This window comes from Aulostomus chinensis, chromosome 14 (genome assembly GCF_037954235.1).
Source record: "Aulostomus chinensis isolate RoL2024-O1b breed Wild chromosome 14, RoL_Achi_v1.0, whole genome shotgun sequence".
Lineage (NCBI taxonomy): Eukaryota > Metazoa > Chordata > Actinopteri > Syngnathiformes > Aulostomidae > Aulostomus > Aulostomus chinensis.
Window position 1 is genome coordinate 3268874 of NC_141333.1, and position 24734 is coordinate 3293607.

The 24734-nt window shown below is 43.1% G+C and overlaps 1 protein-coding gene and 1 long non-coding RNA gene across 2 annotated transcripts in view; one reads left to right on the forward strand and one right to left on the reverse strand.

Annotated features, from left to right (window-relative positions):
• The window catches only part of LOC147249456 (BMP/retinoic acid-inducible neural-specific protein 3-like), a 47518-nt gene extending 27819 nt beyond the window's left edge, over nt 1-19699 (reverse strand). The window contains exons 1-4 of the mRNA XM_086224305.1: nt 19090-19699; nt 18521-18828; nt 5977-6167; nt 1373-1557 (exon numbers count right to left, since the gene is read on the reverse strand). Coding sequence (XP_086080431.1) covers nt 1373-1557; nt 5977-6167; nt 18521-18774 — 630 coding nt within the window. The 5' untranslated portion in view covers nt 18775-18828; nt 19090-19699. The remainder of the gene's footprint in view (nt 1-1372; nt 1558-5976; nt 6168-18520; nt 18829-19089) is intronic.
• LOC147249457 (uncharacterized) lies at nt 526-5041 on the forward strand. Its single transcript, XR_015119241.1, has 3 exons — nt 526-780; nt 3018-3118; nt 4995-5041. It is a non-coding gene; the product is annotated as an uncharacterized LOC147249457 (long non-coding RNA).
• Nucleotides 19700-24734: the final 5035 nt, after the last annotated feature.

A 24734-nucleotide genomic window follows, 5' to 3' on the forward strand; every position in this document is an offset into this window, starting at 1 on the left:
GTAGGTTTTTTTCCATCACTGCCAGAGAGGGCATTGATTGACACTTTCATTCAAATATTAATTGGATTGTTACGCAAAAAATAAATAAATATATATATATATTTATGATGGTTTATGGTCCTGATCTGCATACAAGAGAGAGGTGTGGCATTGGCCCGGGCGGATGTCTGCGCTGTCCAAGTACATTTGAATTTTTCTCGGTTTCTGTCTGTAAGCATGAGTATTAAAAAAAAATGGTTACGGACAGATTTCCATGCAAATTTGACCGAAGATGCTTCTTAGCCCAGGAGGGAGCCCAGCAAAGTCTGAAAATGTTCCAGATCCAGCAATTTTCTTTGAGGGAAGGCAACATTTGGCATATTGAGTTATATTTTTAATTTGTCAGGAAATATTACCAGGACCTTTGTGAGAGGAACTGTAATACTGTTTGAAATACTTCAGTCATCTCAGTGAAATGCCTCCACTGTTGTTCTATTCAAGATACTCTACTGAAGTGCTGTGACAACACAAGCTGACACATCAGAAGATAATCATTTTTGATTTGTGTTTTTTAGAAGGAGCCGTACTTCCAGAACTGAGGCAGTTGGAGCTCTTGGAGAGCGAATACCTCCACACTACAGCTAATGAGCTTAGGATCGTCAAGATCATCCTCAAACAAACACAAAAGGCCCCAAACAGAACCACCGGATCAGTGATGCGCAGTACCAGGAGAAATCTGACTGAAATGTGTCCATTGAATGTCCAGAGAAACAGCTCTAAAGCTGGTGAATAGGTTTTGAGGTAAGCTGCTGACAAACCAACAGACTCACACTGACGATCACATCACCGCCTTGGCGGAGGTAAACAAGTGACCACGCTGCTGTCGTTGAAAACAACCCCGATGACGTATGTGAACTATTTTGATATTTGATTCATCATTTTAGTCTTTTTCTAACGATACAGAGGGCCTTTGGGATGTACAATGTTGGAGGACTCTGGGAAATTGTGATGAGCAATTTTCAATGTGTCCCCCCCCCCCCCCCCCCCATTTTATAGACTAAAAGATTGATTAATCGAGACAATAATCATTGGTTGCATCTCCGACCATGACGCTGGGGGCTTTCAGTTAATTTTGTAAATCCACAGCAGGAGAAAATAAGAAGCCCAGTTGGGCAGAAATAGTTGAGCTAAGCGATTGATTGCACGTTACCATTGAAAAGTCCCAAACTAGCAATAATTACACTCATTTATTGAAGTGAATCCATCATGAATGAAGTCTTCACAAAACCACTGCAATTTTTGATTAAAAAGAATAATGAAGGTGATAAAGAGCAACTCAAAGCTTTGGATGTTCAGCATGTGATTTGGGTTCAAGAGGGCGGCGCGTTTCTACCTTGATGGCGGTGGAGGCGATCTGGATGTGGTGCAGCTTGTGCAGCGTGCTCTCCCTGTCGATGAAGTAGGAGGCAGCCAGCTGGTGCAGAGCCTCCAGAGTCACCGCGGTACCATTGGAGTCACTCACTTCAGACGTCCGACTCAACCTCCGCTTGTCCACAAAGATCATTAGTGACTCTTCCCCTATAAATGCGCACGTGTGCGCGCGCACACACACACACACACACAAACACACATATGCAAACATCATTAATCAATGTGCTTACATGCACTGTTAAGTCAATGTATGTTTAGAGTGGGATTAGATCATTTAACTGGACTTCCATCACCCCAGGGCACATGACCAGGGGAGAATCAATTCATTCATGATTAACATTCATTAAGTATGTTGCCTCCAAAACAGCAGGTGGCTGCACGCGTCCTTACAACTTGCAGCTGTCAGACTTTCTCCCAGTTCCCCTTTTTTTGGTCACAGAATGAGTTGACCACCAGCAAGCGGCGTGCAAACAGCAGATTCAAATTCAAAGGCTATTAAACAAAAACTCCTTCAACTAAAATAGCCTCAAGTTTGTCTCTGTATCCAGAAAAATGTTGTTTCTGCCATTGCTTTGCCTGCCATGGTGACAGCCCCCTTGACTTTTCACTGGTTGTTTTCCAGGTTGATCACCACAGTGAATCATATGGAACATGCACAGGAAAAGATTCTGACCCAGTTTGACTTCAGTCAGACGAGAAAACGTATCATAAAAGCCTGCTTTTGTCAGACTAACACAATAAATTTGACTTTTTCCGACATCACATACTGAATGAATCTTCCCTAATAGACACACACAAAAGATCTTCCTCCCAAGACACATCAAACAAACAGAGCAGTTAGAATAGCCTCTGACTGAGCTCATTTGACCAGTTTCACAAGTTACATTTGGTGATAAAATTCCTGCTGTACAGCGCAAAATGGTAGGATTTATGGAAGTAAGTCTTTCAGTACAAACAGTTAAGGCTCTCAAGGGGAAAGAAATTGACATGCAGTCAAAGGAGTGAGAGATTGATGGAACAATCCTTTCACAGAGCAATAGGTTTTGAGGGGAATGTAGTTTTAATTTGGAGAGACACCCAAGCTGCAATATAATGCATTACCAGTGGGAATAGATAACACCTACTCTGGAAGAGAAAACATGCAGTGTTTGGAGCTAAATAAATTACTGACATGTATCTTCAAGGGCAGGATTTTACGTGTTGAGAGTGATGATAGCAAGAAATTGCAACTTGCTTATTATCACATTTTAAAATGTTGCTTCCACCCACATTTCATCACTTTGCACGGTACAGAAAAGCATCTAGTGATGTGTTAATGACAAGTAAAGTCATGTTATTTCCTTAATTAGGTCTAAATTCTTGCTTGTGTTGTACGTCGCTTTGGACAAAAGCGTCTGCTAAATGAAATTGTAGAATTGTAGAATTGTATTACATCCACATGGACGGGATGCTTTAGATGCCATTTGTTTGTGTTTTTTTCATCAGGATAATGCAAAAATTATAAGTCTTATCCCTCAACTTTGGTAGAGGGGTGTCTTATAGGATCCACTACATCTGGAGGAAGGCACTTTCTTCATGGATTCTTTGTTTTCCACGTGTCATTTCAGGCTCCATAGACTTCCACTGGGAGGATATAGTGACGTCATTGGCAGACGACTGTTTTCAACATGCTGGCGACCTACAAACAATCTCGTTTCACAACCAATCGGTACGCCCAAATGTTTTCTGAAGATGTGTTATGGGAGAAATTGGCCATGCAGTCACAGTAACATATTTTAACAGTTTCAGTTTTTGATGAATGTCTCATGAACCAGTGACGTCACGCTAGCTTTGATTTGGGCAGAACTACAACAAACTTTTGGTGGTGGTTTTGGCTCCTGGCAACCCAACCTTCTCCCTCACCAGATTGGGGCCGAGCAGGGCAGAGCTTACCTGAACGTTGATGAGCTGCAAAACGCAGCAATGAAAAATAAATGCAGAATACTGCAGATTTCTTTGGGTATCAGCAGAAAATCCAGTGTCTCATCATGGGTTTGACAGTCCTATGTTTAAGGTCCAGTTAGGCTCAGGCACATAAAAACACTTAGTTGGGATTAGGAAAAGATCAGCTCAAAATAAAATAATTACCAACGTCAGGAATCCCAGATGGCTCACTCAATTAATGAATGAATTAATGAATTAATTAGCAGTACTAAACTGCTTTAATGGCACGTGGAAAGTGTAAATGCGTTGAGATGAAGGCACACAAAATGACTTCAGAAACAGGATGCCATTCACACGCCTTTTGGTGATAGAAGCCTGGTGAAACCAGCAAAGAACAGTTTGATTGACTGGTGAGGACAATCGAGTTTATTAACCAGTCTTTGTCCGGATGTCAGCAAAAAAAAAGAAAAAAGGACTGCAGTTGGTCTCAAAGATCTTTTTCTCCTTGAAGTGAAGCAAATGCTTGACGTCTGATTGCGAGTTATTCTTGTTTGACTCGCAGCTCAGAGTTAACAGTCTGACTGTGCAGCTTGACAGTGTGGTTTCACGCATGCTTTTATAATATGTTTCGCCAGTGTTTTCTTAGCAACCTTACATTCAGTGAAAGGTTAGAGTGAAGCAGTGCACTCTTTGAAAGCTCTTACGGACTCTTTTCATGGTGCAAACTTGGCATGAACCCTGATGTTTTTCAGCGCTCAGGGATCATTGAGAGAACCCAAATGTCCTTTGCAAAATGTTTGTCCTTTCACTCTTGTGGATAAAAAGGTGTTAAACCTGCTTGAACTGCTTTTTTGTCACTTTTAAGGGCAGCGGTCCAACAATCACTCTCCTGCCTCCCTTTGTTGCTCTCGAGCACCTCCTGAGGGAAATATCTGTCTCCTTAGCAGCTAAATACTCCATTATATTCATCAGCTAGTTGTTAACTGTGTCTGTTTGAGGTCTGGAGATAAAGTAGGTATTCTACATTGGGATTTAGAGCATTTCCTCTGAAAAACCTGCCCTCTGCAAACAAGTGAGAATGAATCAAAACAGTAATGTTGCTGCACTATGAAGCTTCACAAAGCGGAGGGGGAGCTCTGCCAGATTATTGTCAGGTTCATCCAAGAGTGACACCTCAGTCTTTGACCCTTGCCTCCACTGCGAAATCCTCCCTGTTTATCAAGTAGACAGAACAAGAACGGAGTCACTGGTGTGTGAGCTTTACGTACAATAAAACAACATGGCGACGGCCCAGACGCCACAATACACGAGGTTTCAGTACAGGAGTTAATGACATTTGGACAAGATGTCTGAGCTGTAGAGAAATGAGGGGTGGCTCTGAATAACACCCAGAAGCCCACCATCCAATCCCAGGGTGACCAGCTTCTAAACATAACCTGCTTTAAGGTTATAGAATTGTTAAGCTGTTATCAATATTGATGCAATGATCGTTTCTGCTTCTTGACGAGACTCTCCATCGATTCCTTCCTATGGATTATGATGATGGTTTTCAAACAGAATAAGACATAATTTACAAAGCATAAATTTGTATTAACTATCATTTCAGAGCGCAAAATAAGCCAAATACTTCAATCTAAAATGTGTCTGGTCTATGTCACCAGTTACGGAGCGAACAGAGCCCAGGTGACATCATCAAATACCGCTGACTGGAACATCTCATTTCACAGTTTGGAGTCTGTAAGTCTATCAGTACAGATCTTTGATGCCTTTTTGAAGCTTTGTGTTATTTTTTTCTCTGCTCTGCTACTTGCCTAGAGGACAAGCAAATACAAGCTAATGGTAGCATGCTACAAGTGGAAGTTACAGGCTGTTCCCATCTCTGCAGCTTGTCAGGGCAGTACTACCATCCTTCATCAGCTCCTGAGACATGTCTGCTGACTGGCTGGGAAGAACTCTGCTTCATCCAAAGAGTGGACAAGACACGGCTGCTTTGGGCTCATTGTCTCTCCATGTCCTGCTTTGTTTTCACAAACTCCAGTCAGGATGCCGCCTCTCGGCGGCATCTGGGCTCACCTTGATGTCACAGGCGCTGAGCGAAGTCATTTTGTGTGAAATGAAACCAGACGTTGCAGCGACTATGTCCTGCTCGCTGACTGGCTTCTGCAAACGCACATGACATCATTGTTTGCGCTGTTTTGTAAGGTGCTCGGAACTAAGTGGAAGGCATGAAAGGGGGATCGTACATGAAGGCAAATGATATCAATGGACCAGATGGTACCAGGTCTTAAATGGATTCCCATGCCTATCAGTGTGATAGAACTGCGATGCTGTGTGCCTGGTTCTAATATCATTTAAACATCGTCATAGTGTCATGTCTTGTTTACAACCACAAGGAGGATGTGGGACAGGATATGTTTAGAGGCAGAAAGGAGAAAAATGGCACATTGAAAAACATACAATTGCATTTCTACATCAAGGGTAGTTTAATCTCTTTAGACAATTCAAAGACTTAAAAAGTCCTTGGGAGATGTCCTGCGTCAAGCTGCTGGATACACACAACATACGATTTGATTTTCTCCTCTCTCCCTCGTGCTGAAGAAATCAATAACAACAAAAGAACCGCATCTTATCTACTTTATTTACCTCCCAATGTAGCAGAGAGCAGGAAGTGGGTTCCGTATTTCCTAATAATGTTGTCAGTGATGGTGCTGAGGCTGGGCCTCCTGCCCAGCTGCCTAATGGTGTGGAGGAACTCAGGGTCCAGTGGCAAGGAAAAGCCATTGTTCTCCTGTCTCTCCAGGGCCAAGCTGTTCACCTTCCAGCGGCCAAACTCCCTGAAATGTCACATGGACACACACTTAGTACAGGAAAAGGACACACCAATGCTGCATGCAAGCACATTCAACAGAAGTCTGAAAGAGGAGACATGTTATATAAACTCACTCGATACACAGTCTCCCATTAGGACCCTTTACATGTTTGTCAGTGACATGTGTGCTGCTACAGGGGAGCAAATCCACCATGATGATGTGAGCAGGAAAAGTAACCCTAAATTGTAATTTTGGAGTGGATGAGCCAGAGCTTGTGCGCCCTGAGCAGTACGCTCATATTCAGATTTGTTCTTTGTCAGCCATAAAATACAACATCTGCATGACCTCTAAGTGAATCCTGTACATCACTCCTCCAAAGATGAATAGACTCACGCTGCTTCTACCTCCAGCTATGAGAATTGCTTTTCACCTTAGTGGGAAAAAACCTTGTGTTTTCATACCAATTTTGAATAATAGCACAATCTTTCCTCATCTTGAGTCACTTTTTGTTTTGCTGCTGTTGGACAGGTTGTAATCATGGATGGCGTCTTGCTGCTTTCAGCGCCTCTTTCGGATGGAACAGGCTTCATCTGAAGTTGTTTGATATTCAGCCTGGCCTTGGAGCGCGCCAGCTGCCTTTATCTACTAAGAGCAGACTCAGAGCTGCTGCTTGATGCATAGATTAGCACTATTCAAATACAGCAGATAGTAGGCATGGTTGTACCCTAACCTAGCAGGGGAGGAATGGAAGACCTTTTAATCACTGTTGGGTAGGAGCCTTACATATCTTTTGGGAGACTAGTAACATTTAGATTTTAATTCATTTTTGCTTGGTAAAGCTGCACCGAAAATTTTCCATATTCAATGCAGTAAAATTCAGATATATATTATCACTCTGGAGCCTATTTTGTGTGGATTAGGCCTTAGAATTCTTAACAATACTGTAGAAGTGAATATGAAAAATGTGTCCTTCACTCAACCCCCTACCTGTCACATGAATAGATTTGTGAATGACGAAGGGCTGCATAGTCAAATATACTTGCAAACAGTAACAAGTCACAACTGTTAAAATGTGCAATCATTACTTTTAGAAAGCACAACAGTTTCCTCATTCAAACTAATGACATGAACCCCTAGACAGCATGGACATCGACCAACCAAACAATTACAATAAAATAAAAGACGAATCGTGAAATCCGACGCTTTGGGCTTGTGAAGGGCTTCCTCTGCTGTCAAAGGTTCTTCAGGATTTCAGCCGGTGGTTGAATCAAACACGACACAGATGCACTACTTCTTTTCCTTGGGGATGTCATGGTATTATTAGTATGCAGGTTGGTACATGTGTCCTTTTTTAACATATTTTGTTGACTCTGTAAATACCGTGCTAAAGAATCTGGATTAAAATGATTCAATGAGACGGTTTTCATCGCTCATTTCAGCTCAACGTTTAAGGGTATAAACAACATGTTTACAGATCGAATAAATGAAACAGTGCTGTGTCCTGCTGCCTTCACAACAACTCTCAAATCTTAACTGTTTTTATTCTCTATTATCCCCCTCTAAAATTGTGACTCCTGACTTTGCTGACCATTGTCTGCGACAATCCTCTTTTGAATCTGGCCAGGGACGTTGGGTTTGCATCTCTCTCCACTTGTACTTCTTTCATCTGCGTTTGGCTCCATCATTAAGGCATTAAAAGCATCATAAAAGCAATCAGACGCACGTCTCTGACAGATGAGCCAAATGTAATTCCAGTTTTACTCTAATGTAGCATTAATGTACTACAACAATAATACTTTTGGTGTGAACCGGGTTGTGTACAGTACATTATGAAAGCTCGCTCGCTGAGACCAGCTCGTCAGATGCTAAACTGAACCATACATGCGACGCACAACCGAAAAGGATGTTGGCTGCCTCATATTTTTGTTTTTAAAAAATGTACAAAATGACAAACACTGTATTCCTATACAATCACATATTCTCTCTGATAAACACTGTAGCCATCTTGCAAATAATTGACTTGTCACACTGACAACCACAAGCCTGAGATGTCAGCTCATGGTTTGTGGAGACTAACTTTCAAACACCCGAGTTTTCTCCTTGAAAAATTATCTTTGCGAAGGAGCAAATGGGAAGTTTTCCAGTGAGTCTTTCTATTTCTACTATACACACAACCCCCAACACCCTGAAGAGATGCACCAAATCCCCCACGTACAGACATGCATTCACACACTGCTGCAAACATCGAAACAAAGCTGCCCTTGCTGGAACAACTTTTCCATCGCCCAGAATATCACAGAGCCCCCATGGGTGCAGGCCTGCTGCCAATCAATTTCCCACCAATAACAATGACCCCCTGAGAAAGATACAAAACAGAAAGCAGCTCATTAAGGCCTGTTTCATGTCGGTCCTTCTCTATAACGAGCGACCATTAGCACTTCTCCCCATCCACTGGGGCCGGCTAAAGGAAAGAGCAGTGCAGAGGGAGAGAGAGGGAAGCTTAACGGTGATCGACACACTGCCTCGATATGCTGCTCACTGATGGACATTTATGAGTGGGGCCATGGCTAAGCTGGAGAACACACACACACAACACAAATATATTGTGGAAACTGTTTGCTCACCAAGCACGCACACACACTCACACACACACACACACACACACACACACACACACACACACACAAAAAGCTGGTGTTTCATGGAAGACTGAAGGTTTATTTCACCCTTAACTTTGCTCAGTGAGATGCTGAGTGACTGGAATAGCCAAACACATACACTCAGACACACAGAATAAAAACGGCAGGTTTATTTCAGCTGCAGGTTCGTGCAGCAGGGGTGTTACTGCACATCTACCTGTCAACCCCCCCTTTGAGCCAGCTGGAACGCTCTGTAGTTGGAGGTGAGGAGCTGCCGGAGCTACGGGGCTGTGATCAGAGTAGGTGCGTTGTACCCTGCTACCTGTCCATCACAGCACATGAGTCTGAGATCCATCACAACACACCGGCAGCCCGAGGCTGCAACGCCCTAGAAAACATAACAAATCAGGGAATCAACCCCGCAAAGAAGCAGCTGATGCAGTCCAAACATGCCACAGAGCATATACAGATTGGGTTCAGGTATGCGTGTTCAGAAGAAAGTTCAAGGGGAAATCAGCCGTGCAGCTGGGAGAAGGGGGGGGGGGGGCACACTTTTACAGAAAATATCAACAGAAACTGGAATTTAAAAACACTGTTTGTTATTCAAGAATTTGCTCCTATCAATGGCTTTAACCTTAACGGTCATTTTTACTTCTTTTAATAACTTTCATCAGATTGTACACTGTATGTTTATCACATGGACAAAGCCAGTGGTTCTGACCTACATACAGTGTATTACTGTTTGGATGAGCTGGAAGTCATTTTTCTTTGTGAAAAGTGCCTATGGGAGCAAACAGTCCGGCCTTCTGCAGGCTGAAATCCTGACCCTGGGTATTAGAAAGCCCCTGCACTGTGTTAGGATTGCAACGTAATTCTATAATGGACCAGGGACTGTCCCACGTCTTCAGAAATATACAGAAATTTAATTTGTCGTTGGATTTGTCCATGAGTGTAATCATATAGTTCGCACAGCCTCTGTTATATCGCATAAATTGCACAGAATTGGCTGAAACGTGATTATAATTTGTCCTCAGTGGATTTATTTCATCCATCCATGCATCGATTGTCTGTACTGCTTGGCCTGCTGAGGGTCACAAGGGGATTTTACACTTTTTATATTGCTGTTTATTCCTCAGTATGAAGCAGCCAAGAAGCTTTATGTCTCTAGGTTGCACGTCCCACTCTTATCCCTGGAAAGTCTTGAAGAAATTTCTCGAAATTTGGTCCAAATATCTGCTTGGACTCAAGAATGATCTGGGGGTCAAAGGTCAAGGTCACTCCTCACGAACAAGATGTCTCAGGAAGGCCTGGAGAAAATTGTTTTACATCGAATAGAAATAATTATGTGTTTAATGGCCGACGCAGTATATTAACGGGCATTGCGCTCTGCACTGGCTGTCATCAGTTAAAGCCATGTCATGGACTGGATCAGTCACAAGCGTGTCACCATGTGATAGTTTTACCGTACTGCTATTCTGTTGTGTGTTGTGTTTGAACAAATAAATACAGAAAACATTTTCAAAGCAAGGAAAAAAACAAAACAAAACAAATGAAAAAAAAACTAAAACAATTTCAAGAAAGGGTTATCGGACTCTGCTGATAAAAATCAGAATCTAGGTGGCATTCCAAAATGTATTTACGGTTGAAAAACGTGATACAGCGCATAAATCTAATTTCCAGGAGTGTTGATGTTACAACTCAGGAACTGGCCAGTGTGTCTTGACCTTCACAAAAACCCATTAGTATTGATTTACATGGAGGGGTGTTCAGTATTAATTCAGTGTAATGTAGAAAACAGGTAGACAAAAGAAGAAATATGGCATAATCTGAAAATATTTACCCCAGAAAAAAACATCTATTCTTTCTTTGGATTAATGGTTGGCCTTTTCAAGATCCAAAAATTACAAAGAGTATTAAAGAAAACAAATTCCTGCATTTATCTGACCTATCAAACATTTGCATATCATCAATAACCGGCCGCACGGTGTTGTGTTTTGTGGCCGTTACCCCAGATACTAAAATAACCCGCTCCGCTAAACAATTGGTCGATGTGGACTGAAAGTTATTTCAAGGACCTCCCCAAAGAGAATTGTGTAAAATGGGATAAAAGTCCTTCATGCTTCATTCAGTAAGATACACCAAATTACATTTATTTGGAAGACCTTGCAAGCGAACCTCAATGTTACTTTCTTTTTCTTCCCTGCTATTTATTCTTTTTTTCTTGTTTTAGATTGAACTGATGTGGCATTGATCCTTTTCAGAACAAATGTGCCATTAATAACAGAGAAAGGCTTTCTGAGAAAATTACAGATAAAACATCATTTCACTTGAAATTTTACAAATGCAAGATGTGCGGTGACCATTTTCATGGAGGGCACCTTCACAGTGGCCCTCATCACCTTTGTTCATTGAGTCACTGACGGTGTTGCTTTAGAAGGGGAGAGCTGGAACAAGAGCTGCAGGGAGACAGCGCCGACACTTTCACCAACACAGAGGGACATGCAGGGAGAGAAGGCTGGATTTAGACATCAGAAAGACTGGAATGATGCAGTTAAAAGCTGCTGGTGGGGAAACTTCATAAAACTGCAGCCTAAACCAAACGTCAGCCTGAGCTGATCTCTCATCAGACTTCTGATATCCCTGTTCATGTTTGGGCAGCGGACGTCACTTTCTGAGCTCTTCAAAAATGATACAAACAGGCACATGCGGATGGAAGTGTTTGTGACCGAACCACTTGAATCAAATTTGCATCAAAACTCTTTCTTTCTTTTTTTTACACATGAACTCATTTTGGAAAACGTTCTGGTGTGTCTCTTTCGCTCTCCAGTGATATCTACCTATTTCATGATGCTGTATTTCTATTGGGGAGGTCTAAACACAAGCCAATTCAGGAAAACAGTAAAATTCTAGAAGCCTGAAATGTTAGGAGGGTGAGTTTGGTAAAAAGCCCATTTGCAGTGTTGATTTGTTGCTCCTTCGAAGAGCACAACACCTCTGACAATAAAAGGCAACGCCAGTCTGAGGAAGCCAGTGTGATTTGCTCACATGAAGAGTGCTGAGCCCTTTTGTACTGCAATTTGTCATCACACAATTGACAAGGGGCTTGTGTTCACCCCCAAAACAAGGAATGCTTGGAATCGTATTGTCTACGTAATGAGCCGCGCACATACTATTAATGCGTGCTGTGCATAGACACTCAAACACACACAATAAAGCCGCTCACGACACTAAAACTTGCTCTTCATGACAAAGCTGCTTCCTGTCAATGAGAGCCTTCGATTAGCTTTTTTATAACAACACATACCGCTCACCACACACCCTCCTAATTATACGTAGTTATTTTGACGCTTCCTTTAACCTCCATCATTCCTATCACTTACACTATGATTACATTTTTAACACACTGATAGCTGGTGTGAGTGAGTCGTATTGGAATGACTTGGTGGTTCCAGGGTTAGCACTGTCGCCTCGCAGGTAGGAAGTCCCAGCTGTCCCCGGCTCCCTCTGTGGAAAGTTAGCATGTTCTGGTGACATCACCGGATGTTTGTCATGAGATTTCAAGATGTTTTCAGCTGTTCATAATCGTTTTTTACATCAACATTTTAACCGAATTAAACAAAGTGTTAATTTGTGAGTAACTTTATCCTCACCTTAACCTCGCAACCCTTTCATACCGACTGTAAATTATCTCATTTTCCACTTAAATGAAAAGCTGATGAAATATCCTGAGCTGTTTCTTCACCTTTGAGGAGATTTTCCTGTCACTGTCAACCGTACAGTAGATGGCGCTTTACACACCCTGTGACAGAATACTGCTCATCTAGGTCCACAAGCAGGTGGACAAGAAGCTCCTGAAACCAGAGGACGGCGCAATGTTGTGGAGCATTGGGAGCATTTTAGTTGGGCAGTGGAGGCGGACGGCGCGGTGGTTGTGTAAGGGAGCTATCCCAGAGGAATACACAGGCCCACCCACACTCACCTTTGGCCCAACTTTGGCCCCTTACAGGTTGGGCTCCTCATGTCATATGGTCACTTGGGTCCACTCTGTTACAGCAGACACCTGGTCAACATTCTATCCAAGAAGAACTGAGATTTTACTGCTGTTCGGAGTGAGTGACCCAGCTCAGGAAAGGTCAGCGAGCAGAGGGCAGAACCCTCCCGGTCAGCGCTGCTTACAACATATTAGCATGGCTAATATTAGAGCCATGACAACAAAATATGTTACCTTGTGATTGTCATTATGGCAGAAAGTGGACTTCATTAACGAGTGAGCAGTTATGTCATTTTCAACCAGCAAGAGAGGGAAACGGGAAACCAGGAGGTGTTTGTTTTGTCACTTTGTAAATGACCGTCAATTAATTGCACTCGTTGCTGAACCGGTGGCGACTGGGACTGAGGCTCCTGGCCGCGTCAGGGGCGGACATCCCTTGGTTCTGTAGGGATCTCAACTTCCTGGCAGTTCATGGAGCTCTGGCACAAGACCTCTAAAGTTCAAGCATTGGCTGCTTGTGACACCACTTCAGAATTTGTGGATTCAGTGAATCCAGAATTCAAAGGTTTTTCGGTCAAGGTTTGATCGATTGTTTGTTTCTTTTATTCTTTATTTCAGACCAAATCAATGATACAAGAGGAAGATTAGATGTGTTTAGGTATAAACATAAAAAAATACTGCCAGCACAGACCTGACCACTGGCCCAAGCCTGTAATGAATATTAGGACTCATACTGACCCTCCATCAATCTCTCTGAAGCTTTGAATAGCTCAGTATTCACTCCCATCCACAGACTTACTCTGCTTCCATTAACTTCTGGCTCTGATCACTCCCCCATCACACACTTGTCAGAAGACATAAGCTCGGCGCTGGATGATGTCCCCGTCACTGCCCTGCTGCTGGTGATCAGGATCAGGACTCTGCTGCTGTCCTGGAGACACATTCGACCTCTGACTGGGAGACGATAGACCGACTCATTGAACAAGCCAACCAGGCGTTCACGCATGAGAAACAACACTGTGGTTCTATGGAAACTCCAACTGACCACTGCATCTCTTGTGCCACGTGTTTATAAAAATCTGTTTACCGCTGTAATTTCTAGAAACGATTGCAAACACCGTGAGTCCGCAACTGCATTTCACACTCAGCACAAGGTCAGTTTTATTTATAATTTGTACGATAAAGGTACCAAAAATAGGAAGTCAGGTGTTTTTTTTTGTTTTTTCTTTAAATTCTAATAACCTTTTCTACTCTTTAACATAGAAAGACTGACCTAAACACATGAGAACAGTGTGCTCATCTGATTAGGCAAAGTCAGAATACTGACACCTCAAATCTATAGTCATCTTTCTATCACGGTATTTGATTTATCACACTGGGATAGGTTGAGGGGCTGTTTTCAAAAGTGGCCATTTCCATCAATTTCACAAAAATGAAGCCTTATCCTGCCACGATGAATATAAGCATAGAATAGCCCAGTTTACTTGCTTCAAACGCCTAATTAGCATTTCCATCCAAAAAACTACTAGTGAGACTCAGACATTTTGCAGTTTAAATAGAATGCAAGCCATGGCTTTTGTCCCACATCTGTCAAAGTGAGGGACATCAGTATCCACAGGATGGATATTATGAAGTCAATGTTTAAACACTGATTAAATGATAAATTGTATGAGTCTGTTGTCTATAAATTCATAGATTCCCTTTTTTAACAGCACTGGTGGGTCCATCTTTGAAAAACCTTCAGATAATCTTGAAATACTTCCTTGTGGATATCAGTATTTGGCTCCACATGCCAAGTCCATCCAAAGGCGACTTGATTACTGACATGGATGCACTGTCATGCCATCCATTCCAACATCAGGCGCTAGGCTATACTTCCCCAGATATGTGGGCAAAATACCAGAAAAACCTCAATACAACATCTGGCCCGGTGCAACAACACTGCAAACTTCGCCTCAAAAATAATCAAACATTTTCATCATTACACTCTGTTTGTAAAGGGATGACATTAAATTATACGTGTGCACCGAATGAAGTATGCGGTGATTATATGTTAATTGAAAAATTGGAAAGCTTTACACCATCGGTCCTGCAAATGCCTTTAAATGGCAAGCCATTCAGAAGGTTAATATTCTCTCGATTGTTTCAAATGGCTTAATGTGCAAAGGTTATTATATTTCCTTCTCCTTTGCTCTCTTTCATTTATTTATCCCATGCTGTTTCATACCTGCTTACAGCATTCCATCACACGTTTTGTCATCCCCGTCGAATGCTTTTTTCCACTGTAAACATTCACAACCCAATAACCATCATGAGCACGCGCCAGATAAAGCACAATGAGCCCGACTTCTCCCAAATCTGCATTACGTGATTACACAGGTATTGTCACGTCATGGTTCTGCACCCTATCGCCTCCACAAACATGTTTGTATTTAATTGAAACACTAATCACTGCATAATTACAAGACAGGACTCCTTACACGTCAGATGAAGCTAATGTAACAGCCAGAGTGGGATGACAGGAGAGAAGAGAGGAGAAAACATGGGAGATGAGGCGTGATATAAAAGTTATGGCCCATGAAGAAGAAGAAAGGAGGAGCTGACATTTTGACTAATATGCTACGGTGTGGATACGGCTCGACTCCACACACAGGAGCTCATACGGCAAGTGCTTCTCACATTTGCAGAAATGATTTCACAACATCACAAGCTTCTAAAGCATCAAATGAAACATGCTTTTGTTCATTTTACACCCATTTTCACCTCAGGGTGCACAAGTGACAGAGGGCCTTCCAGAAAATGTCTTTAATTTGAACTCAAGCCATCACGAAGAGCGAGTGATGAAGAGATAATGTTAATTGCTTGTGGGTTGTTTTTTTTTTTAATCTAATGGTAACCAGAGAAAGCAGCTGACAGATTTCAACGTAACATAAAAGCCTCAATAAGAAACAACCCTCGGCAGGAGAAAGAAAGGAAGGATGAATGGCTGAATGAATGAATAGGCGTTTTGAAGCTGTTGTTTGCTGGACATAACAGGTGCATTTTTCTGCAATCACCGCGCAAGTAATATTGTTAAGTGCCTTGGCTTTTCACTGCTGTTGAAGTCACTGAATCCATTTATTCACCATGCATTTTATCAGACCTTGAAAAGCGAAACCCTATTTCACTTAAAAACATGCAAATGGAAAAATCACATTCTCCTGAGCATCTTTATGTCACATATCCAACTGCTGGGACAAGGAGCTGTCATGCTCACTGCTTTTTTAAGGCTTTTTGCAGCTCCAACTGAAGAAGGGTTGTTTGTGTGACATCACATACGTATATTCTGTATGTTTCTTCACAAAGAATTTCAGAGGTATTACAATTAGAGGTAGCTACATGCAATTCTGATACACTAACCATCCAGCAGGGGGGGATAACGCTTTGGATCCTCCCTGGCCCCCCTCCTGTGTACTCCTCCATTCCCGCCCCCCTCCCCTACTACCCCCACCCTCATGATGGGAAAGGCCAACTGAGCTCTGGAGAATATTTATGAGCGAGAGAGCAATTGGTTTGAGATCATTTGACAAGGGAGGGCGGGAAAGAGGGAGGGAGTGTGAGGGTGAGAGGGTGAGAGATGTGGGATAGATGCACAGATAAAGGGAGAGAAAAGGCTGGATTTGAATTGTTTTTTAATCTAACCCTCTTTTAACCTGGTGGTTAATTAAACGTACGTCTTACTGCTCTCCCACTGTCCTTCCATCCTGGCGCCTGTTTGCTTGTGCATTCGAGACGCAGCAGAACCATTGAGGAAAACTGTAGTGCCTGAGGACATTCTGGTCTCTGCTCGCTTCCACGAGAGGCTGGCTTGAGCTTTCTGTTCTGATTTACAACACACAGCGGCAACAATTCAAGAGGCAATAACAAGAATTTTACTGACACACAATGGACCATGTGTCTGCAAAAAAGAAAAAAGAAAAAGCAGAACAGTTTTGCTGACACAAAGATTACTCTGCCTGAGGTTTCTGCCTTTCAAAATCCATGAGTTGGTTATGAAAAAAAGAGCAGGAAACTGTGCAACCACAGCAATTTTAAGGCACTTTTGATCTCAGCTAACTGGCATCCTTGGCGGCTCGGCAATTGGTGACAGCACCACGATTATCTTAAGGGTATGATATTTAAAGCAAAAAAAAAAAAAAAAAAAAGCATCATTTTCAAGCTGAGGAAAGCAAATGGAAAGTCAGTACATGATAATACTTCTTACTTTTGCTTTAATTAGCCAGCTTAATTTTATTCTTTGGAGACAACTGAAAAGGCCACAGTAGCTCCAGGGGAAAGGAGGCTTATGTACATGTCAAGTTTGCATTTATGATAGAGGTCAATCGAAGTCTGCTCTGTAAATGATCTTGTGTGTGTGTGTGTGTGTGTGCGCGCGCGTGCGTGTTTGAATGTTTGAAGTTGCAGTCTGGGATTGCTTACACATCATTTGCATAATATGTGGATCTGTTGCTGTAGCATGCAAGGTGAGAGAAAGAGTCTGCAGACAGGAGGCCAACAGCGAGGCAGCGAGAGAGGAAGTGATGGATGTGAGGAAGCCAACAGCAGTACATTTTCTATCTTTGCCTGGCACTGTCACCCCCGTCAGCTGCTGAATGCCAGTGTCAGTCAAACCTCTGTTCAGGTGGCATCAGCCCCTCCACTGCAGAGCTGTGGGTGCTCTGACAGCACAGTTCTCATCACCAAGTATCAAAACACTTACCTGACACACAGCCACAGACACAGGCACATTAGCATGCACACCTTCAGCAGGCATACAGTACTAGGCTCACCATTCATTTCAAAAAAGGCTTTCATTCCATTATAGAATTTCCTCACCTCTACAAAATTAAATAACGTTTATGTCCGAATAGAAAAGCATGGAAAAATGCTAAAGAACAATGACCGAACACATGCATCACAAAAACACACACAATTCTCCTCCATCCACAGTTTGAATGAGAAGCTTCAAACATACAGCCTCAAATCAGTCAATTTAAAGTTTAAAGGCTTTAGGTGTTTTTTCTTTGCCCTGCAGAGAATAAAGTGTTCAAGTTTCAGTTGTACAACTTGATGTGTACAAAATCACACGGTGCAGGTTTCAAAAACTAAAATCAAAAACGTCACTTTGAAAATGTAGACAACATGCATGGCACGAATCATGTTCACGCCACCAGAAGAGGATGTTCCATTCATTTTGAAATCTTTAATTCTTGTCTCTCAAACAAAACCCTGCTTCTTCCATGCACACACACACACACACACACACACACACACACACACACACACACACACACACTGTACTTCCCACCACACACTTCTGATGCCAATCTGTGTACCCACTGTCACACATCAGCTGGCTCAGTTGGGTACCGGTTACAAACCCATCTGCGGTATCTCCACTTTGAGTTTTTCCCTACATGCATATGTTTCGACTGCCCACAAAAAAAAGAAAGAGGAAGAAAGCGGAAGCAGGCTGTCGCACCCAAAAGAAGCTTACGTCTAAACGGAACACATGCAGAGCCTCCATTTGTATGCAAAACTCAGCGGGGTAATCTTCTCAACATTCATCCCAGTTGCCACCTACTTAATCTGCACCTTTTACAGTCTAAAAAAAAGTATTATGTGGTTTCTAAAAATCCAGCAAATGCTTCAATTGTGACTGCACAGCTTTTCTACATTTGGCTCATTTCAGACTCGTACCATCTTCCCCTCAGTCGTGACCCTCTCACCTGTATATCTTGTATTTGGTGGTGAATCCTTGCTGGTAGCGCTCTGTGAAATCAATAAACTCCTGCGAGTGGTGAAAAGGACCCTTGCCTGACAGGAGCCAGCCCAGGGGCCCAGAGGAGCCGCTGAAGCCGGCCCCGACAGGCTCTGCAGCCCCGGCCCCTACAAACACCCAGCTCAGCAGCAGGCTTAGTAGTAACCACTTCCATAGAAACATGAGGGCCGTCAGTCTAATGGAGATGCACGGGCCACTCATGCTGCTCCCCCCGGCCCCGGTGACTCCTCATTCTCCCTGCACTCTGGATGAGTCCTGAAGGAGGGACGAAGATGAGGAAGAGTTGAGAAGCAGAGTGGACACACAGAGAATAAATATGAACGTGTGTGTGTGTGTGTGTGTGGGGGGGGGTGAACTGATATTTGCATTTGTTCAGTACTGCTGAGGTCGGAAATCATCGCAAAGGGGCATCATCTCTGAATATTAAAACATGCATCTTATAGTAAAAATATTAAATTAGATAACGATATAAAGCCTTTAAAATGTACATCCACGGATTCCATGTAACACTTTTACCTTATTCTGTAAGTATTGTGGTCCGTGAAAGGTCGGAATTAGTCTCCGTAAAATCCCCTGATGAGAGCGTGAAGAGGGCTTTGGCTCGGCGCGTAGACGGGGCGGCATCGGATAACCACTTTCTAAGGGCAGTGCGATCGCCACAAACAGACGCACAATTAAGGGCAGCGGAACTTTATCGTCACAGAAGCTCCTCCAAACCCCCCCCGACTGGACGCTCCTCTTCCCTCCGTCACTGTGGCATATTTCCACCCTCCAATGTTACGCGCTGCAGGTCCAATCCAACGGAATGAGTGGACGCGGAGCTTCGAGAGCGCGCAGGGTCAAGCCCTCCAGCTCCACTAACAGTATAAACGCATTACTGGGTTTAATATAAAGCGAATTCACAGCGAGAAAGTGGCCACTTGCTGTCCGCTAACTCATTTCTGTTCTTGATTGGAGAGATGCGCTCGGGGCGCATGCAGGACGCACGGAGAGCTGCTGCTGCAGACGGTGCCTGGACTCCCCTCTCGCTGAATGTGTGAATGGCATTCGCAGGTTCTCTTCCTCCCTCCTCAACCACACCGTCGCAATTTAATTTATTCCAGCAGCGAGCACACTCCCGGTTGGCTGGGACGTAACAGGAGGAAGTGAGAGTGGGAGGTGTTCAGAGGGAGGAGGGCGATGGTCTGAGGATGCTGATGTGCTGGAGTCAAGATGCCTCATTTCAGCAGCCCGGTTTAGAAGTTTAACAAGACGACTCTTTCCACTTGTGTTTGTCTTTACGTGGCGATATGAACAGGATTTTTTTTTTAAAATAGTTCACCAATGCTCTGAAGTAATAAAGTGAATCCACATTAGCAAGCAAAATGAAACATGCAGTTGTGGTTATGTAAAGAATATGTCAGGACAAGATCAGTGGAGTCGTTGACTGGGTGTCGTCAGGTCATCATGGACAGGTCACATGACACATCTGCTTTCTTATTATTCCAGTTGTTCGCTCATGATTCTTTGTTATTCCTCGATTGTGGCTGGTTGTAGATGTTTTTCGCCCTCATCAGTGTTGTCGGTGGGTGCAAAACATGTTACGGCATGAAGGCTAATTCTTTTCGGAGTGGTTGGAAATCTTGTGGTGATGGTCCCAGAGTTGACGGACTTCCAAATGGTGAGCCGTCTGTGTGTCCTAGGGGAGCAGCTCCTCATCTCATCCGTGATAACTGACACCTTCCCTGTGGTGTGGATGCTCCTGATGTTCCAGGTTGCAATGTTGGTCCATTACCTCAGAAACAGAAGATTCCGCTGCAGCCTCTCAGTGTGGTATTCAGTGTCACTCAGTATCTCTTTAGCTGAAAGGGTCTTCATCTCTTAGCTTTTTTTAGATAGCTTGTCCTTCCTTTCATCAGAGCACTGTTATCTAAACCACATCTCAGTGTTTCCAGAGCAGGTCACGCTGTGTTCTTCAGAGAGGGTTAATGGGCTCACAATGACAAACAAAAGAACTGCCTATCGACACGACTATCTTTGACTATCAAATTCAAATGAAAGAGGAAGCCAACAGGCCAAACACTGGTTTAGTGTACCCGTCACATCCAGCTGCACGCAACAGTGTTGCAATTGAGATGGCAAATGCAATCATGGCAAACATCTGCATCCGCCCCCTTTGACACGTCATCCATGACGCTTAAGGTACGGGGAAAATGGAAATGCTTCATCAATGTGTTGCGTCTTGACTTTCAGAAGAAGCCTTGTCATGCAGTATTTCATAAAGCAGTTGTGGTTTATTTCTTGAACTTGTTTGAATGGAAAAATGCCAATACAACAGATAATTTAAGTAAAAAAAAAAGCGTTTTGGTAGATTGGTTTACAGTTACCACGCTGCTTTGATCGCTGGTAATATGTCACAGAGCTAAAAACTAGTACTGAAAATACTGAGCATCCAAGTCAAAGTACCAGGATTGAATTTATTTGGGAGGATAATTGCTGGTGTACATGACTCCTGATGGTTTATTTTAATGATTTTAATAACAGCTAATGATGGTTGTGGTGATCATAATGATGATCGAGATCAGGGGGAGGAGGGTGCATTCAGCTCCCTGCTGTTCTGCCCCTTATCTTCTTTGCCCTCTTCTTCCCTCGTCTTTCTTCCCGCAGAATAATCATCACTTTAAGCATCAGCAAACTTAATTAGATCTGCTCTATCCTCGCTCTGTGCGAGTGCTTGTGCGTCGGACACTGAACGTGGATCAGAGAGGCAGAGAGGAGGCGAACGGAGGGAGGGATATGTGCTGCCTTTCAGCTTTTCCGTAGACGTTCAAAGGGAGGTTTTATACAGGGATTGGATTATAGAAATGAACACCACTGAGCCACAAGATTCACTGACTCCCAAACTCAAAGAGAAGCTGAAATCCCGTGGCACAGCGACTTGCAGAGTCTGGAGTGAGAGAATGAGTTGATTTGTCACAGTTTCATCATCATGTCTTGGGATTGGGTGTCTTTTCGTTTGACCCTGCCTCGCAGCGACGATGACGAGTGAAGGACAACGACCTAATAGAACAGATGTCCTTTGGTCTTGGTTGGGGCTTTTCTACTTTTTAAGCCGCTTTGTTGCTGACCGTTTTATGTTTGTCAGCAACCACAGGTTAAGTTTTGAATAAAAGATGATTTTCAGTGGAGAAAGTGTCACGGCTCATTACATCCACAGATTCACTTTGCAATTTAGGCAGTTTTTAGAACTCCCAAACCTCACAAGCAGAGTGGAAGCAAGTCTCTGCAGTCCCTCATATTTACCATTCCAAATGAATCATTCATCAAGCCGTCTTAATGTGTGCAAGAATAAATATGTTTTGTGTGTGTTCTCTAATGTGCAGGAAAACAAAGGAGCTTGTTTATTGCTCATTAATTAGACGGGCAAGGCAACAGAATTGATTACCAATTGGCGGAATATGGAGTTGTCAATGCGAGACCAGATATAAACCAAGCTTTAAGAGGAGTAAAAATCAAAGAGAATGTCACAGCAAAGGGCTCATTACAGAGACTGAAAGGTGCAGAAAATGTGTAGGTCACAGCGTCGGTGAACTATAACAAGCAGTCGTTCTTATGCTCATTGACTGCAAGTGGGAAACTCTTGAAAATTACAACAGAAAGCATTTGACACCACTCTAACATGAAAACTATTTTCTGTTAAATAAACAAACAAAAAATGTGACCAAAAAAAAAATGTATATAACAAGAAGTGCCGGAGCTTGCAGACTTCAGGTCAATGCACGATTTCCTGAGAAATTCTTGAAAATGTCTTTGTAAGAGCCAAGAGACAATTAACTATTGTTGTTGAAATGTGCATATCAGGACCTGCTGTTGGGATCATTATCATACTGGAGATAAATATGAGAGGCATGACTTCAATTGTTAATAATTGATATAATTAAGTTATTCCAACACAATGCACTTAAATAGATGATAGAGTGAGAAATGGACTGAGAGACAGTCCAATCAGCTGATCTGAATTGCTTGTTCTGAGGTCACCATGGTGATGCACACTGCTTGTTAGGTGAGATGAGGATTCTGTTATTCTCTCGAGTTCAATATTGTGAGACAGGAGACTTGAGATGCAGCCATAGATCCTTTTTCTGGTGCGGAAAATAAATGAGTTCAATTTTATTTTTTTTTTTACTTTTCCTTGACCCTAACCCTAACCCACATAATTGGCAGCCAGGAGTCTGATGTCATCCTCGCACCAAAAGCAAGTGTTTGTAGTGAGGTGTCAGGGTTGCGGCACAGAGACGTGATGCAGAGCTGCGTGGGCAACACGCGCTCTGTCAGGCTGCAGGGGACGGGGCCCAAGAACCAGGCTAGATGAACAAGCAGGCACTGCTGTCTGGTGAAATGGAAGTGGAGAGCTGAGTATTTGAGGGAGTCTTGATTGCAGAATGGATGCAGCTGTACAGGCTGGGCCCTGGCTCCCCTGCACCTGCCCCCACTCAGGTAATCACACCACCATGAATGGAGGACATGACAGTCACGACCTTTGCGCCAATGTTCTGGCAACTAAGCCAGATGTTTTTAATTATACATCCAGGCATTTGCGGCTATTTTTTATTGTCATTATTGTATTTTATCTAACAAGTTCACAACTCTCTTGAAATATTGTGTTTTTCACTTAGTAACCCTAATAGAAATATCCAGCATTGCACGGGATGTTCTTGTCGCAGGGACTCAAGCAGCCCTAGTGACTGACAATACATGAAAAAAATGCACAAATTCTTTGTAAGATCATGTGAATGTTACATTGCAGACATGTTGAGCAAGAAGATGAGATAAGATCTTGGTACATGGAGCCATCACCACGTAACCTCGCCTTCAAAAGACACAGATGTTATTTTGGGGGATGCAGCCCAACTCAGCATGCAGCAGGGCAGCAGGCAAGAAAAAAGCCTGAGCAGGTCATCACTCCAGCAGCACACAACTAAAGCAGATTCTTATTCAAATATGCAGACAGTTCCGAGTCCTCCATCCACATGACTTCAACTGAAGCAGATGGAATATGAAAGTAGCAGCAAGCAGACAGGGACAAGGTGTGCACCCGCACTTGCATTCATCTCGCTGCTGAGACTCGCCGTGCACCGCTGTGGCTCCTTGCTGCCCAGTCATCATTACACACAGCAAAAATAATAACGACCTGCAAATGGTGTTGTGTCGACAAACAGCTGGTACACAGACCTCGGGCTGAGGTCTCCTCTCTGCGTGAGTGTGTACCCTCAACGAGTGTCGGCAAGGACCCAGGCAGTCGCATTTACTCAGCACTGAGACAGATAGTCATTAGGGGAGGTAAACATTCACTTAAGCCTGTGCGTGCTCATTGATGCCACTCAAGGGTCTCTGTGAGGAGTGATCAGGGAACAGAGTGAAGCTGAGGTTTTAATTAGCCCGAAAACCTGACAGCCTTTGTCAGTGCTTTGTCACAGTTGTGTTGGCTTTACTTGTTGTTTTCTTGTGGGCTGCACGCTTCGCCTTCCGCTGTGCAGATGTGTTTATCTCCATGTGTGAGCTTTCAAGGATAAGCCATTGCACCTTTTTTGTTTGGAAGAGTAGCCTAAGTGCCACAGGATCCCAGTTAACTGCCTCTGTGTCTCTATAAATTATGAATTACTACCACTCTATTGTGAAAAAAAGAAAAGAAAAAAGAGAAGTGGGATCATAATGTTTCATAATGTGGTGATTAAAAGAGCCAATAGCCTGACAAAGTTTTAATAGTGAATTTGATGACCCAGATGAGCAAGAAGTACAATGCAGATTCTGATTAATCACCTTGGGAACACGTTGATGCCGTCATCTGTCCCTCTGCCATGCCCCCCAGCCCCCAGCCCCCAGCATCAGTTATACAGACAGGACGGTCTGACATGTCAAGGAATTTAGAGAACAATAAATATTCTAGTAGATCCTGCTCCTGTCGGCTCTTTTGTTGTCCTCTGATTGCGTCTGATTGCGATCTCCTTACGTATGAGCAGATTCAGGAGATAGCTGCAAGGCTGTTAGCATCCTTAATGTACTCATTGCGTTTGCACTGTTGACATCTAAATTATCTGCTAAAATTAGCTTGTATATGCATGTTTTTGAAGCCACAGCTAAAACTAGGCAATTGGCTCCTTTCCCAGCAGGATTTCTGTATT